The 17,923-nt window shown below is 42.3% G+C and overlaps 1 protein-coding gene across 3 annotated transcripts in view; it reads right to left on the bottom strand.

Moving 5' to 3' along the window:
- Positions 1-472: 472 nt before the first annotated feature.
- LOC118366085 (transcription initiation factor TFIID subunit 6-like) overlaps positions 473-17,923 on the bottom strand; it is an 84,102-nt gene continuing 66,651 nt past the window's right edge. For 2 of the 3 annotated variants that reach the window (XM_035748442.2, XM_035748444.2), the window contains 7 exons: positions 7,313-7,414; positions 6,877-7,059; positions 6,636-6,710; positions 4,814-4,939; positions 4,332-4,505; positions 3,921-4,112; positions 473-2,156 (listed from right to left, as the gene is read on the bottom strand). In XM_035748442.2, coding sequence (XP_035604335.1) covers positions 1,878-2,156; positions 3,921-4,112; positions 4,332-4,505; positions 4,814-4,939; positions 6,636-6,710; positions 6,877-7,059; positions 7,313-7,414 — 1,131 coding nt within the window. In that variant the 3' untranslated portion in view covers positions 473-1,877. Of the gene's footprint in view, positions 2,157-2,551; positions 2,759-3,920; positions 4,113-4,331; positions 4,506-4,813; positions 4,940-6,635; positions 6,711-6,876; positions 7,060-7,312; positions 7,415-17,923 lie in introns of all 3 variants that reach the window. The other variant, XR_008088950.1, reaches the window with a different exon arrangement.

Below are 17,923 nucleotides of genomic sequence, written 5' to 3'. Positions count from 1 at the left end.
TCCCCAGCCCCAATAATCAACTACTCATGATCTTTAGTTTAAATCACCAGTAGGTTTGTATAGATCTTGTGTAGTAGTGATTAAGTAGTACTCTTTCATGAGGGCGGGCGTTAGGACTAAATAACATTAGTGGAGGAACCCGCACTAACGCCCTGGATCAGAGCTAGGGCAGGCACACCTCTGCATGCTACTCATCAATAGAAGTGATGCTGCAGGACTGACATGTTACGTCTTCCAACATCAACTCAGACAACAGAACTTATGTACGGCAAATGTTTTTGGCACCATTCCTTTCCCAACTCTTCCATTTGAGTGTCAGCAAAATAGCCTGCTACTGAATTATTTCCCATGAATGCAAGAATCTAGGCTTTTAGGCTACCAGTGTTTGTGCTACTGCGATCATCAGCTGTTCACCATATCATTGCCCTCTTCCACTCTTATAAATGGAAAAAAACTAAGCAGTCAACATAGAATCATTACAACATCAGTTTTATTATAGGGTGTAAAAAAGGAACATGAAATCAATTAGAATGTTGGTTGAACCATTATAAATGCCTACTCTCCCTAGGATTTGCCGTCCTGCAAAGATGACTGCAAGAGCACAGCGCAGAATGCTCAATGAGGTCAAGAAGAATCCTAGTGTCAGCTAAAGACTTACAGAAATCTCTGGAACATACGAACATCTCTGTTGACGAGTCTACGAAACGTAAAACACTAAACAAGAATAGTGTTCAGGGGAAGACACCACAGAAGAAGCCACTGCTGTCCAAAAAAAACCATTGCTGCACATCTGAAGTTTGCAAAAGTGCATCTGGATGTTCCACAGCACTACTGGCAAAATATTCTGTGGACAGATGAAACTACAGTTTAGTTGTTTGGAAGGAACACACAACACTATGTATGGAGAAATAAAGGCAAAGCACACCAACATAAAAACCTCATATCCCAACTGTAAAGTATGGTGGAGGGAGCATCGTGGTTTGGAGCTGCTTTGCTGCCTCAGGGCCTGGACAGCTTGCTATCATCGACGGAAAAATGAATTCCCAAGTTTAGCCTAACATTCTTCTGCAAAATGTCTTTATCTATGCGCCAACTGAAGCTCTGCAGAAGTTGGGTGATGTAACAGGACAACGACCCAAAACACACAAGTAAATCAACAACAGAATGGCTTCAACAGTGGCCCAGTCATTGTCCTGACCTTAACCTGATTTAGATGCTGTGGCATGACCTCAAGAGAGCAGTTCACACCAGACATCCCAAGAATATTGCTGAACTGAAACAGTTTTGTAAAGAGGAATGGTCCAAAATTCCTCCTGACCGTTGTGCTGGTCTGATCAGCAACTATAGAAAATCTTTGGTTGAGGTTATTGTTGCCAAAGGAGGTTCAACCAGTTATTAAATCCAAGAGTTCACATACTTTTTACATGCTGGTCTGTGAATGTTTACACGGTGTGTTCAATAAATACATGAAAACGCATAATTGTTTGTGTGTTAGTTTAAGCAGTACATGTTTGTCTATTGTTGTGACCTAGATGAAGATCAGATCAAATTTGATGACCAATTTATGCAGAAATCCAGGTATTTCCAAAGGCTTCACATACTTTTTCTTGCCACATCCCCCGTTTTCTGACAATTCCTTTGCTACTCCAGAAGCTAGTTTCCACACCTGCACCAAAAGTCCTCGCTCCCAGGCACCTAGTCTCTGTTATCAGCCAATCAGATGGCTGTCTCACCCCACTCAGCCAATTACAAGCCAGTGTCAAATGGCACCCTATTCCTTATATAGGACACTACTTTTGACCAGAGCCCTATGGGCCCTGGTCAACAGTAGTGCACTATAAAGGGAATTGTTTGCCATTTGGGACACACACAGAGTCTCAGTGCGGGGACTGTGTGCTGGCGCTGGGGGAGTCTGAGCAATCCACCTTTATCCTGGCTTCCAGCAAGATGGGGGAGGCGGAAGAAGAGGGAGGGAGCACCCCACTCTTACTTTCCAGAGAGGAGGACGAGGGGAGGGACACCACAATGTACTTCTGGAGGGGTCGCGACCCCCCCAGGCCGCCGGACCCTCCGGACTCCAGCTTGACCAGAGGCTGCAGCGTGGAGGTAGCGCTGGCGACCGTGCTGGTCACTGAGGAGGAAGTCCGAGTGATCACCTAAAGTAAAGGAGAGGGGAATATTACATTTCACATCACCACTACTAGGGCATCTAGATAATGATTTTTTTTAGAGAAACTTAAATGTTGATTAAAAAGTGAATGTATGGGATATTAATGACTGTATATTAAATGTTTATTTACGACCACGACTTATACAGCACCAGTCAAATGTTTTGGGCACAACTTCTCATCCCAGGATTTTTTTATTTAAAAAAAAAATACTATTTTCTACTATGAAATATGAAACTATGAAATAGCATGGAATCATGTAGTAACCAAAAAAGTGTTAAACAAATCAAAATAGATTTTAGATTCTTCAAAGTAGCCACCCTTTCATTGATGACAGCTTTGTATTCTCCCTTCCCTTGATGACAGCTTCATGAGGTAGTCACCTGGAATGCTTTTCCAACAGTCTTTAAGGACTTCCCACATATGCTGAGCACTTGTTGGCTGCTTTTCCTTCACTCTGCAGTCCAAATCATCTCAATTCGGTTGAGGTTGAGTGATGTGGAGGCCAGGTCATCTAATGCAGCACTCCATCATTCGCATTCTTGGTCAAATAGCCCTTACACAGCCTGTAGGTGTGTTGGGTCATTGTCCTGTTGAAAAACAAATGATAGTGGGACTAAGCGCAAACCAGATGGGATGGTGTATCGTTGCAGAATGTTGTGGTAGCCATGCTGGTTAAGTGTGCCTTGACGTCTAAATAAATCACTGACAGTGTCACCAGCAAAGTACCATCACACCTCCTCCTGACATGCTTCACGGTGGGAACAACACATGCTGAGATAAGACCGTTCCCCTGCTCTGCATCTCACAAAGACACAGCAGTTGGAACCAAAAACCTCAAATTTGGACTCATCAGACCAAAGAACAGATTTCCACTGGTCTAATGTCCATAGCTTGTGTTTCTTGGCCCAAGCAAGTCTATTCTTATCATTGGTGTCCTTTAGTTGTGGTTTCTTTGCAGCAAATCGACCATAATGGCCTGATTCACTCAGTCTCCTCTGAACAGTTGATGTTGAGATGTGTCTGTTACTTGAACTCTGTTAAGCATTTATTTGGGCTGCAACTTCTGATGCTGGTAACTCTAATGAACTTATCCTCTGCAGCAGAGGTAACTCTGGGTCTCCCTTTCCTGTGGCGGTCCTCATGAGAGCCAGTTTCATCATATCGACTGCACTATTTGCGACTGCACTTGAAGAAAGTTTCAAAGTTCTTGAAATTTTACGGATTGATTTGTTTATTTGAGTTGTTCTTGCCATAATATGGACTTGGTCTTTTACCAAATAGGGCTATATTCTGTATACCACCCCTACCTTGTCATAACACAATTGATTGGCTCAAACTCAATAAGAAGGAAAGAAATTAACTTAACAAAGCACACCTGTTAATTGAAATGCATTCCAAGTGACTACCTCATGAAGCTGGTTGAGAGAATGCCATTAGTGTGCAAAACTGTCATCAAGGAAAAGGGTGGCTACTTTGAAGAATCTCAAATATAAAATATGTTGATTTGTTTAACACTTTTTTGGTTACTACATGATTCCATATGTGTTAGGTTTGATGTCTTCACTATTATTCTACAATGTAGAAAATAGTAACAATAAAAAGCCTTGAATGAGTAGGTGTCCAAACTTTTGACTGGTACTATATCTGGTGAATGTAGGACAGAGTGAATACTATTTATGCTCTTAAATACAATAGTCTTTGTTACTATTTCAAAGAAAACAAAAACAACAAAACTGCCATCCACAGTACCTGCTGGGTGGAAGATGATCCTGAGCTGGTTGCCATGACGATGTACTTGGTTGCCGGGGGAGATGGCTGTGTTGGGGTGCCTGGTCGGGTGGACATGAGGGTGAGGGAGCTGGGTACCTTGATGATGCTGGGGGTACGGGACCCCCCTGACCCTCCTATTCCGCTCTGAAACACCGTTAGGGTGGGCCGAGGCTGCAACACAGAACCAGTAGAACTTCAGATTGGGTTACGTTACTTTACACTAACAGGATGAATTTGCTAATATTGTCAGTCACTTTGTTTTTCAATGAAGATAATTGGAATTTAAATTTACTTCTTGAACTGACTGAATTTACATATTCTTTTACACAAAATGTCATGTTTACCTAACACTAAGCCGGGTCAATAGATGTTGACATCCATGTGCCCTACCTGTGTGATGGTGAGTGTGGTTCTGTTGACCTGCTGGGCCTGTAGTGCTGCCTGGGCCCTGGCCTTGACCACATGAGAACACAGCATGGGCCCCAGGTAACCGTAGTCTGCCCGGTACTGCTCCACGTTGTCAGGCAGGGGACGAGCTTTAGCGATGACGCTGGCACAGTGTTTCTGAGAGAGAAGAGGATATTAGTCAAGTATCTCTGTATCTCTCACAGATGGGTATGTGACTTCAAAGGCCAGTTTCCTGGACACAGATTAAAAAGCATGTCCAGAACTAGGTTTCCTCTGTGTCTGGGAAACTGGCCTAAATGTACTGTATGAAGAGGTGTCTATAATACTGTGTGTTGTCTATGGTCTTATTTGTGTTAACAATCAGGTACATGAGAATAAAACAAACATGTTCTATTATAAAGAGGCATTGAGTATTACAATTTGAGTTAACAATAATTAGCAGAACAATAAGTTTGGCTCCTCACCAGTAGAAGGCTTTGGACGTGGTCTGCTCCTATCTTATCAATGTTGGAGACAACAGGTCCATCAGACACAGCTTTGATACGAGCTCCTTCTACAGTGAGCCTGGGCAGGATCAACGTCTTGATCACCTGGAGAGAGTGAGAAGAGGGAGGTAGATAGAAAGAGAGGGGAACATAAAATTCAACATACCATTCTGTGAATTCTTGGTTGGTGAGCAGATCCCAGACCTTACAATCATAAAGGGCAATGGGTTCTATAACTGATTAGGATCTGGCTAAAAATACTTGAATCAGTTGTAGAACCCATTGCCTTTTATGGTTGGTAGGTCTGGGATCCGCTCACAAAATGGGACAAACACCAAATTGAGACTTTGCATGCAGAATTCTGTAAAAATATCCTCTGTGTACAATGTAAAACACCAAATAATGCATGCAGAGTAGAATTAGGCAGATACCCGCTAATTATCAAAATCCAGAAAAGAGCCGTTAAATTCTATAACCACCTAAAAGGAAGCGATTCCCAAACCTTACATAACAAAGCCATCACCTACAGAGATGAACCCAGTGAAGAGTCCCCTAAGCAAGCTGGTCCTGCGGCTCTGTTCACAAACTCAAACAGACCCCACAGAGCCCCAGGACAGCAACACAATTAGACCTAACCAAATCATGAGGAAACAAAAAGAGAATTACTTGACACATTGGAAAGAATTGACCAAAAAACAGAGCAAACTGGAATGCTATTTGGTTCTAAATAGAGAGTACACATTGGCAAGACACCTGACCACTGTGACTGACCCAAGCTTAAGGAAAGCTTTGACTATGTACAGACTCAGTGAGCATAGCCTTGCTATTGAGAAAGGCCGCCGTAGGCAGACCGAAAGGTTGTCAGCTACGAAAGTAACCGAAAGGTTGTCAGCTCGGGATTCGATCTAGCAAGGTAAAAATCTGTTGTTCTGCCCCTGAAGAAAGCAGTTAACCCACTGTTTCTTGGCCGTCATTGTAAATAAGAATTTGTTCTTAACTGACTTGCCTAAAAAAATACCACAGCAGCAAGATTTGTGCCCTGTTGCCACAAGAAAAGGGTAACCAGTGAAGAACATATTTACTTGAACTATTTGCACATTGTTTCAACAGTGTATGTAGCCACAATATGACATTTGTAATGTTTACTGTCCAATGGCGGCAAGCTTTACACCACTCCAGCCGACGCTTGGCATTTCGCATGGTGATCTTAGGCTTGTGTGTGGCTGCTTGGCCATGGAAACCCATTTCAGGAAGCTCCTGACTAACAGTTATTGGGCTGACGTTGCTTCCAGGGGTAGTTTGGAACTCGGAAGTGAGTGTTGCAACCGAGGACAGACAATTTTATCATGTTACACGCTTCAGCACTCGGCGGGCCCGTTCTGTGAGCTTGTGTGGCCTACCACTTTGCGACTGAGCCATTGCTTCTCCTAGATGTTTCCACTTCACAATAACAGCACTTACAGTTGGCCCGGGACAGCTCTAGCAGGGCAGAATTTTGACGAACTGACTTGTTGGAAAGGTGGCATCCTATGACGGTGCCACGTTGAAAGTCACTGAGCTCTTTAGTAATGCCATTCAACTGCCAATGTCTGTCTTTGGAGATTGCATGGCTGTGTGCTCGATTTTATACACCTGTCAGCAACGGGTTTGGCTGAAATAGACAAATCCAGTAATTTGAAAGGGTGTCCACATACTTTTGTATGTTTCCCATGCCAATAAGGCACTTTGAATTTAAGAGAGAGAAAACACTATGGGGAGAGAACATTTCTTCAAGTGTGCAAGAGACAAATGCACAACTCACGTCAGGTCCTAGTTCAGACAGTCCAGCGATACAGCCGTAGCGTGTCGTCCACTGAGTCTTGTCATCCAACCAGCTCTGAGAGAAATAGATGGAAGGTGATGTTCATGGCTAATAATAATACCACCACTTATTGTCTCAATCCCAGTATTATATGTTTAATGAAATGGTGTTCATTTTTTTTTTTTACAAAAGTCACACACACACACACACACCCTGATAAATCGGATGCATCTCCACATACCTTGGCGAAGGTCTTAGTGATGCGCGACTGGATGTTGTTGGTGGTGGTGCTGAAGGTCTTACAGCTCTGGGCCATCAGACGGGCAGCGAAGTCCCTCAGAGCCCAGTGGTTGTCCACGTCAGGCCGCAAACACAGCTGCTTACTCACTATACACGTCACCACCGCTGGGATCAACTCATGCAGCTAGACCATCACCAGGGAAACCAAGAGAGGGACACATTCATGTGTTATGATCAGCACTGAGTTGAGGACTGTCTGTATTGAAATACTCTATAAAGTTTGTTATGATTATATTAAGATTTGGTTTTCAGTTTGTGTGTAATATTGATCTGCGTCATAGTTCGGTTTAATGCGTTTCGATGTCATTTTCACTTGACTTTGTATGATTGTTAGCTGTGTTAGAATTTGACAGAATCGGAATCATGGCGGCTCTTACATATTTCTCTAGGTAGAGAGTGGGGTTGTCCATGAGGGCCTTGACCATCCTCATCAGGTAGATGAGCAGGGCCAGGTTGTTCTGCACCACGTTCACACGGACCTACAGGAGGACGTAAGATAGAAGGTCATTCCAGAAAGATTTTTTATCATATTTAAATAATTGTTGTTAAAAACAGTAGGAGAGAAACATATCTTGTCAGCTGGATCAGTGATGGTAAAGAAGCGGGCATAGATTTGGCCACATCCTTAAAAAGTACAGTAAGTCCAGAGGGGATTGCATCAATAATGATCATAGCAATGAATGACATATCTCTTGCATTTCATCATCACAAACCTGACATTTTTAAAGAGACAGTGTACAATTTTCATGTAATGCATCCCAATAGGAAAATGGTGCTTTTACACAATGTAGAGAACCGTTTAGAAATTACAGCACTGTTGCACATAGTCCCCCAATTTTAGGGGACCAAAAGTATTGTGACAAATTAACTTACAAACCTTTCACTACACCCGCAATAACATCTGCTAAACACGTGTATGTGATCAATAAAATGTGATTTGATGTAGTCAAAAGTTTAGTATTTGGTCCAATATTCCTAGCACGCAATGACTATATCAAGCTTGTGACTACAAACTTGTTGGCTGCATTTGCTGTTTGTTTTGGTTGCGTTTCAGATTACTTTGTGCCCAATAGAAATTAATGGCACATAAGTGTCATTTTGAAGTCACCTTTATCGTAAATAAGAATATAGTATGTTGCTAAACACTTCTGCATTAATGTGGGTATTATTACGGATACCGCTGAATGAATCCTTAATAATGACGAGTGAGAAAGTTAAACGCACAAATATCATACCCCCAAGACATGCTAACCTCTCACCATTACAATAACAGGGGAGGTTAGCATTTTATATCATACCCCCAAGACATGCTGACCTCTCGCCATTACAATAACAGGGGAGGTTAGCATTTTATAACATACCCCCAAGACATGTTAACCTCTCACCATTACAATAAAAGGGGAGGTTAGCATTTCAACCCCAATGCTAACCTCCCCTGTTATTGTAATGGGGTTAAAATGCTAACCTCCCCTGTTATTGTAATGGTGAGAGGTTAGCATGTCTTGCGTGTATGATATAAAATGCTAACCTCTCACCATTACAATAACAGGGGAGGTTAGCATTTCTTTCTGGGGGGTATGATAGATTCAAACATATATTTTACCCTCTAGTTAACTGTTGAGATATTATTAGCATGTAGGCTATTACTGTTTGTCATCTCATGTCCCAAAAAAATACATCACCGACACTCGCAAACAAGGCCATAAAGTTGATTTACTTTTTTCAAACGATTCATATAATTAAACTATTATTTTCAATGAAACAAACGATTAACTTTGCCATTGCATTAGTTGGTATTCGGTTCAATTGTGTTGAATCAAATCATGTGAATCAAAATAATAGTGAATCGTGAACATTCATTTTAGTCAAAAAGATTAGAGGTAGCCTTTCTTTTGGATTATGTGGCTTCAAAACTTGTTTTGTAGATACTTACAGTTGATTTGGGCATCCAATGTAGGGGATATTTCAACTCAATCGATGCTTATCAGCCTGCAAAGTAAACACCTATAAAAGGTAGCTAAGATAAATATGACTAAACTAGAAAAGGTAAATTTTCATGAACAACATTTGTGGGCATGCTTCAGCTGAATAGAATGACTTGTAGCCTACCATAGCCATTTGATATATTGAATGAGGGAATTATTTCAAAAGGCATAAAACGTATTTGTTTGTATTGTCGCAGTGTTTTACATCAAGGGTGGTCAACCATCCCTCATGAGATCTAATGGGTGTGCGGGCTTTCATTTCTGTCCCCCTCTAACAAACCACATTTGTTACTCAGTGAATTCAGTCTTCTGTAGCAAAATGTTTTTTTTTTTTTTTTTTTACATTGGTAAAAAGTAGAGACTCAGCGCTACAAAATGGTATATCATACACTGCATTTTTGAGGAACAATGGGAAAGTATTTCTGCTTTGGAAGTTGATAACTTGTAAACTCACTTTTGAGAAAAGGGCCCTTGAATGTTTTGGTACCTACGGGAGAGCTCTCCTTTGTCTACACCCATTCAGCATAGTTCACACCCTCTTAAGCCAGCTCAACCCATCTCTTTAAGGATTCACATGTGAGGTCATGTGCTAAACAGTGAGTAGTGTAGTAAAGATGAAGACTAAATGAGTAAAAGTAGTAGCCTACAATAAGGAATAATTCCAGGTAAACAGAAACAGCCCCACCCATCTCTTTAAGATGAGGTCATGTGCTAAACAGTGAGCCTACAATAAGGAAAAATGTCAGGTAAACAGCAAGTGTCCAGACAGAAATATTTGATAAATATTAGATGACGCTTTCCCAGACACACTAAATTGATGGGTCATGTGAAATAAATGCTATGACCCCCAGCCACATCCAGTGGTGGAAAAAAATACTAAATTGTCATACTTGAGTAAAAGTAAAGATACCTTACTAGAAAAAAAGTAAAAGTCACCCAGTAAAATACTAGAGTAAAAGTATTTGGTTAAAAAAAAACTTAAGTAAATGGAATTGCTAAAATCTACTTAAGTATCAAAAGTAAAAATATAAATAATTTCAAATTCCTTATATTAAACCAGATGGCCCGATCATTTTTTTCCATTGACGGATAGCCAGGGGCACACTCCAACACTCAGACATAATTTACAAACAAAGTATTTGTGCTTAGTGAGTCTGCCAGATCAAATGCAGTAGGGATGACCAGGGATGTTCTCTTGATAAGTGTGTGAATTGGACAACAAGTACTTTTGGGTGTCAGGGAAAATGTATGGAGTAAAAAGTACATCATTTTAATTCAGAATGTAGTGAATTAAAAGTTGCCAAAACTATAAATAGTAATGTACAGATACCCCCCCCAAATACTTAACTAGTACTATAAAGTATTTTTACTGAAGTATTTTTGACCACTGTCCAAATGCCTTCCCCCCTGTACATTACCATACTTTATATACTGTTACACACACACTTATCACATAGTATTCCATACATAAGTTAAGGCCATGCAACCAGAGTTGAAACCTCAGTGAGGTGCACATGTACAGTACATAAACCGCCATATATTTATGTGGTGGACACTTGATATTGTGGTATGTCACAAAATTATGTTACGACCACACATATCAATGTCTTGCTAAGTGGATGGGTCTCTGGAGAAGCTGTAAACGGTACAGCCAAATGGTTACTTGCATAGTAGCAATATCAGAAATAGAAAGTGTCAATATAAATAACATTATACAGTATGTACAAGAACAATATCAATAACAATATCAGTGAAAGATGAGGTAGTTATATCCATACAATCAGGGGAAATGTGGCTGAGCAGCAGGATAAAAAAGAACAATAGTAGCAGCAACGTATGGTGTGCATGTTAAGAGAGAGTCATTTGAATAGAGGCACTGCAGATAGTGCTCATGACTGGTCCGTCAGAACCACGCATCGACAAGTGAATCTATATTCGGAGAACCTGTTTCTGTCCTGCCCTTGACCTTGGTGCAGGGCATGTGATGTCCATAGCCTCTTCATCGCAAAACTCCCCGATCTTCGCAAAAAGTACAGAGTCAGGTGTTGTTCCAGGTAAACAGAGAGCCCTTACTGCCCTTACTGCTGCTCGATCGTCCTATTTTTCTAACTTAATTGAGGAAAATAAGAACAATCCGAAATTCCTTTTTGATACTGTGGCAAAGCTAACTAAAAAGCAGCATTCCCCAAGAGAGGATGACTTTCACTTTAGCAGTGATAAATTCATGAACTTCTTTGAGGAAAAGATTATGATTATTAGAAAGCAAATTACGGACTCCTCTTTAAACCTGCGTATTCCTCCAAACCTCAGTTGTCCTGAGTCTGCACAACTCTGCCAGGACCTAGGATCAAGAGAGACGCTCAAGTGTTTTAGTACTATATCTCTTGACACAATGATGAAAATAATCATGGCCTCTAAACCTTCAAGCTGTATACTGGACCCTATTCCAACTAAACTACTGAAAGAGCTGCTTCCTGTGCTTGGCCCTCCTATGTTGAACATAATAAACGGCTCTCTATCCACTGGATGTGTACCAAACTCACTAAAAGTGGCAGTAATAAAGCCTCTCTTGAAAAAGCCAAACCTTGACCCAGAAAATATAAAAAACTATCGGCCTATATCGAATCTTCCATTCCTCTCAAAGATTTTAGAGAAGGCTGTTGCGCAGCAACTCACTGCCTTCCTGAAGACAAACAATGTATACGAAATGCTTCAGTCTGGTTTTAGACCCCATCATAGCACTGAGACGGCACTTGTGAAGGTGGTAAATGACATTTTAATGGCATCGGACCGAGGCTCTGCATCTGTCCTCGTGCTCCTAGACCTTAGTGCTGCTTTTGATACCATCGATCACCACATTCTTTTGGAGAGATTGGAAACCCAAATTGGTCTACACGGACATGTTCTGGCCTGGTTTAGGTCTTATCTGTCGGAAAGATATCAGTTTGTCTCTGTGAATGGTTTGCCCTCTGACAGATCAACTGTAAATTTCGGTGTTCCTCAAGGTTCTGTTTTAGGACCACTATTGTTTTCACTATATATTTTACCTCTTGGGGATGTTATTCGAAAACATAATGTAAACTTTCACTGCTATGCGGATGACACACAGCTGTACATTTCAATGAAACATGGTGAAGCCCCAAAATTGCCCTCGCTAGAAGCATGTGTTTCAGACATAAGGAAGTGGATGGCTGCAAACTTTCTACTATTAAACTCGGACAAAACAAAGAGATCTTCTGTTGAATTTGACAATTAATCTTAATGGTTGTACAGTCGTCTCAAATAAAACTGTGAAGGACCTCGGCGTTACTCTGGACCCTGATCTCTCTTTTGAAGAACATATCAAGACCATTTCGAGGACAGCTTTTTTCCATCTACGTAACATTGCAAAAATCAGAAACTTTCTGTCCAAAAATGATGCAGAAAAATTAATCCATGCTTTTGTCACTTCTAGGTTAGACTACTGCAATGCTCTATTTTCCGGCTACCCGGATAAAGCACTAAATAAACTTCAGTTAGTGCTAAATACGGCTGCTAGAATCCTGACTAGAACCAAAAAATTTGATCATATTACTCCAGTGCTAGCCTCTCTACACTGGCTTCCTGTCAAAGCAAGGGCTGATTTCAAGGTTTTACTGCTAACCTACAAAGCATTACATGGGCTTGCTCCTACCTACCTCTCTGATTTGGTCCTGCCGTACATACCTACACGTACGCTACGGTCACAAGACGCAGGCCTCCAAATTGTCCCTAGAATTTCTAAGCAAACAGCTGGAGGCAGGGCTTTCTCCTATAGAGCTCCATTTTTATGGAACGGTCTGCCTACCCATGTCAGAGACGCAAACTCGGTCTCAACCTTTAAGTCTTTACTGAAGACTCATCTCTTCAGTGGGTCATATGATTGAGTGTAGTCTGGCCCAGGAGTGGGAAGGTGAACGGAAAGGCTCTGGAGCAACGAACCGCCCTTGCTGTCTCTGCCTGGCCGGTTCCCCTCTTTCCACTGGGATTCTCTGCCTCTAACCCTGTTACTGGGGCTGAGTCACTGGCTTGCTGGGGCTCTCTCGTGCCGTCCCTGGGGGGGGGGTGCGTCACCTGGGTGGGTTGATCCACTGTTGTGGTCGGCCTGTCTGGGTTGGCGCCCCCCTTGGGTTGTACCGTGGCGGAGATCTTTGTGGGCTATACTCGGCCTTGTCTCAGGATGGTAAGTTGGTGGTTGAAGATATCCCTCTAGTGGTGTGGGGGCTGTGCTTTGGCAAAGTGGGTGGGGTTATATCCTTCCTGTTTGGCCCTGTCCGGGGTGTCCTCGGATGGGGCCACAGTGTCTCCTGACCCCTCCTGTCTCAGCCTCCAGTATTTATGCTGCAGTAGTTTATGTGTCGGGGGCTAGGGTCAGTTTGTTATATCTGGAGTACTTCTCCTGTCCTATTCGGTGTCCTGTGTGAATCTAAGTGTGCGTTCTCTAATTCTCTCCTTCTCTCTTTCTTTCTCTCTCTCGGAGGACCTGAGCCCTAGGACCATGCCCCAGGACTACCTGACATGATGACTCCTTGCTGTCCCCAGTCCACCTGGCCATCCAGTTCCTGAGCCCTAGGACCATGCCCCAGGACTACCTGACATGATGACTCCTTGCTGTCCCCAGTCCACCTGGCCATGTTGCTGCTCCAGTTTCAACTGGCCTGGGCCCTAGGACCATGTCCCAGGACTACCTGACATGATAATATAATATAATATATGCCATTTAGCCGACGCTTTTATCCAAAGCGACTTACAGTCATGTGTGCATACATTCTACATATGGGTGGTCCCGGGAATCGAACCCACTACCCTGGCGTTACAAGCACCATGCTCTACCAACTGAGCTACAGAAGGACCACTATGACTCCTTGCTGTCCCCAGTCCACCTGGCCATGCTGCTGCTCCAGTTTCAACTGTTCTGCCTTATTATTATTCGACCATGCTGGTCATTTATGAACATTTGAACATCTTGGTCATGTTCTGTTATAATCTCTACCCGCCACAGCCAGAAGAGGACTGGCCACCCCACATAGCCCGGTTCCTCTCTAGGTTTCTTCCTAGGTTTTGGCCTTTCTAGGAGTTTTTCCTAGCCACCGTGCTTTTACACCTGCATTGTTTGCTGTTTGGGGTTTTAGGCTGGGTTTCTGTACAGCACTTTGAGATATCAGCTGATGTACGAAGGGCTATATAAATAAATTTGATTTGATTTGATGCCAGTCATAGCTTTCCACCAGCACCGTATCATCCTCCAGTCCAACATCACTAACATTACACACAGTTCATACACGCATGTTAATGTTAGCTAGCAAGCCAGCTATCTAACCTCAGCTAACATTAGCTAGCTAACAACAAGCTTTAACTTGGGGTCTTTTCTTTAACAGTAGACATGTAATGTTAATGTTAGCTAGATAAACATTGAACTATCATCCCAAACCATAGAGTAATAGCTAGCCAAATAGGTTCCCTGTTAGCTAGGTAACAGCAAGCTTTAACTTGCAATGAAAACAACTTTGACAAAATTAGAAATGTATAATATCCAACTGTAACTAGACTCTTACCCGTCCGTATACATGGATGAAAGCTTCACGGCAAACTGCAACCCCTTTCATTAAATAAGACGCCCTGTGTCATTTCTGTTTTGTATGTACAGCTTGCTTGGCCCACTGTTTTTGTGTCAAGTCACTCTGGTTCACACTGACTGTGTGCAATGCGTGTGCAAAGAAGCATGTTAAGCTTTAGCCCCCACCCAAACTCTGACCATTTTACTCGCCCTAACAGAGCCCTAACAGAGCTGGTTAGGCTGTTTTCATGTTATCCAGAGCATTGGTGACTGTAACTGTGCTCCTGGCAACAATTTAATTACGCTATTTTGCCGAACTTTACCGACACCGGCCATATTCAACCGGTATTGAGCATTTGTATATTCATCAGTTATTCTGCACTCTGGTACACTTAGAGGAGAGTGATCTGAAACAGTTGTTGCAGTGATGTTCTATTGAAATAGATACTTGCATCACTGGAGATTTTTGTTAAGTTTTAATACGCAAAACATTTAAAAAATGTTGTGACTTGCGACATACACCTAGTTTCCTGAAACGGGTCACATTTTAGAAATGAGCTGCTCACCGGATCTTGATAAAGTGTCTCTGATGTGTTGAGCAATACTTGAGCAAAAGCTTTGCGCACCCAGTAGGTCTCTAGACGGAGGGTTGATCACGTTTCATACGGTTGCCTAAGAGGTATTCTACTTTGGGTGGGTGTCTTACTCTACGACAGGACATGTGATCCGAGAGCAGCATCCCAGTGTCGATATTATGCTTGCTTTTTAAAAAGTACAGTACCAGTCAAAAGTTGACACCTACAGTCGTGGCCAAAAGTTGAGAATTACACAAATATTCATTTTCACAAAGTCTGCTGCCTCAGTTTGTATGATGGCAATTTGCATACACAACAGAATGCTAAGAATAGTGATCAGATGAATTGCAAAGTCCCTCTTTGCCATGCAAATTAACTGAATCCCCAAAAAAACATTTTCACTGCATTTCAACCCTGCCACAAAAGGACCAGCATTTCAGGGATTCTCTTGTAAACATGTCAGGTATTCTCTTGTAAACACAGGTGTGAGTGTTGACGAGGACAAGGCTGGAGATCACTCTGTCATACTGATTGAGTTCGAATAACAGACTGGAAGCTTCAAAAGGAGGGTGGTGCTTGGAATCATTGTTCTTCCTCTGTCAAACATGGTTATCTGCAAGGAAACACGTGGCGTCATCATTGCTTTGCACAAAAAGGGCTTCACAGGCAAGGATATTGCTGCCAGTAAGATTGCACCTAAATCAAACATTTATCGCATCATCAAGAACTTCAAGGAGAGCGGTTAAATTGTTGTGAAGAAGGCTTCAGGGCGCCCAAGAAAGTCCAGCAAGCGCCAGGACCATCTCCTAAAGTTGCTTCAGCTGCGGGATCGGGGCACCACCATAGCTTGCTCAGGAATGGCAGCAGGCAGGTGTGACTGTATCTGCACGCACAGTGAGGCGAAGACCTTTGGAGGATGGCCTGGTGTCAAGAAGGGCAGCAAAGAAGCAACTTCTCTCCAGGAAAAACATCAGGGACAGTCTGATATTCTGCAAAAGGTACTTGGATTGGACTGCTGAGGACTGGGGTAAAGTCATTTTCTCTGATGAATCCCCTTTCCGATTGTTTGGGGCATCCGGAAAAAAAGCTTGTCCGGAGAAGACAAGGTGAGCGCTACCATCAGTCCTGTGTCATGCCAACAGTAAAGCATCCTGAGACCATTCGTGTGTGGAGTTGCTTCTCAGCCAAGGGAGTGGGGGCTCACTCACAATTTTGCCTAAGAACACAGCCATGAATGAAGAATGGTACTAACACATCCTCCAAGAGCAACTCCTCCTAACCATTCAGGAACAGTTTGGTGACAAACAATGCCTTTTCCAGCATGATGGGGCACCTTACCATAAGGCAAAAGTGATAACTAAGTGGCTCGGGGAACAAAACATCGATATTTTAGGTCCATGGCCAGGAATCTCCTGGCCAATACTGCAAATACTGACTCTTTGCATCAACTTCATGTAATTGTCAATAAAAGCCTTTGACACTTATGCTTACATGCTTATAATTATACTTCAGTATTCCATATTAACATCTGACAAAAATATCTAAAGACACTGAAGCAGCAAACTTTGTGGAAATTAATTTTTGTGTCATTCTCAAAACTTTTGGCCACGACTGTACACATTCCAGGGTTTTTCTAAATATATAAAATAGTGAAGACATCAAAACTATGAAATAACTCATATGGAATCATTTAGTAACCAAAAAAAAGTGTTAAACAAATCAAAATATATTTTTCTTCAAAGTAGCCACATTTTTCCTTGACAGCTTTGCACACTCTTGGCATTCTCTCAACCAGCTTCATGAGGTAATCATCTGGGATGACTTTCAATTAATAGGTGTGCCTAAGTTATTTTGTGGAATTTCTTTCCGTCTTAATGCCTTTGAGCCGATCAGTTGTGTTGTGACAAGGTAGGCGTGGTATACAGAAGATAGCCCTATTTGGTAAAAGACCAAGTCCATATTATGGCAAGAACAGCTCAAGTAAGCAAAGGGAAATGACAGTCCATTACTTCAAGACATGAAGGTCAGTCAATCCGGAACATTTCAGGTGCAGTCGCAAAACCATCAAGCTCTATGATGAAACTCTCTCATGAAAACCGCCACAGGAAAGGAAAACCGAGAGTTAGAGTTACCAGCCTCAGACATTGCAGCCCAAATAAATACTTCACAGAATTCAAGTAACAGACACACCTAAACATCAACTGTTCATAAGAATCCGGCCTTCATGATCGAATTGCTGCAAAGAAACCATTACTAAAAGACACCAACAGAAAGAAGTTAATTGCTTGGGACAAGAATCACGAGCAATGAACATTAGAACGGTGGAAATCTGTCCTTTGATCTGAGTCCAAATTTGAGATTTTTGGTTCCAACCGCCGTGTCTATGTGGTTCCCACCGTGAAGCATGGGGGAGGTGGTGTGATGGTGCTTTGCTGGTGACACTGTCTGTGATTTATTTCAAATTCAAGGCACACAACCAGCATGGTTACCACAGCATTCTGCAGCGATACACCATTCCATCTGGTTTGGGCTTAGTGGGACTAGTATTTGTTTTTAACAGGACAATGACACAAAACACACCTCCAGGTTGTGTAAGGGCTATTTGACCAAGGAGAGTGATGGAGTGCTGCATCAGATGACCTGGCCTCCACAATCACCCGACCTCAACCAAATTGAGATGGTTTGGGATGAGTTGGACTGCAGAGTGAAGAAAAAGCAGCCAACAAGTGCTCAGCATATGTGGGTACTCCTTCAAGAACGCTGGGAAAGCATTCCAGGTGAAGCTGGTTGAGAGAATGCCAAGAGTGTGTAAAGCTGTCATCAACGCAAAGGGTGGCTACTTTGAAGAATCTC

The sequence above is a fragment of the Oncorhynchus keta genome, chromosome 33, assembly GCF_023373465.1.
Source record: "Oncorhynchus keta strain PuntledgeMale-10-30-2019 chromosome 33, Oket_V2, whole genome shotgun sequence".
NCBI lineage: Eukaryota > Metazoa > Chordata > Actinopteri > Salmoniformes > Salmonidae > Oncorhynchus > Oncorhynchus keta.
Note: the sequence above shows the minus strand (reverse complement) of the source record. Positions and strands in the feature narration are given on the sequence as shown.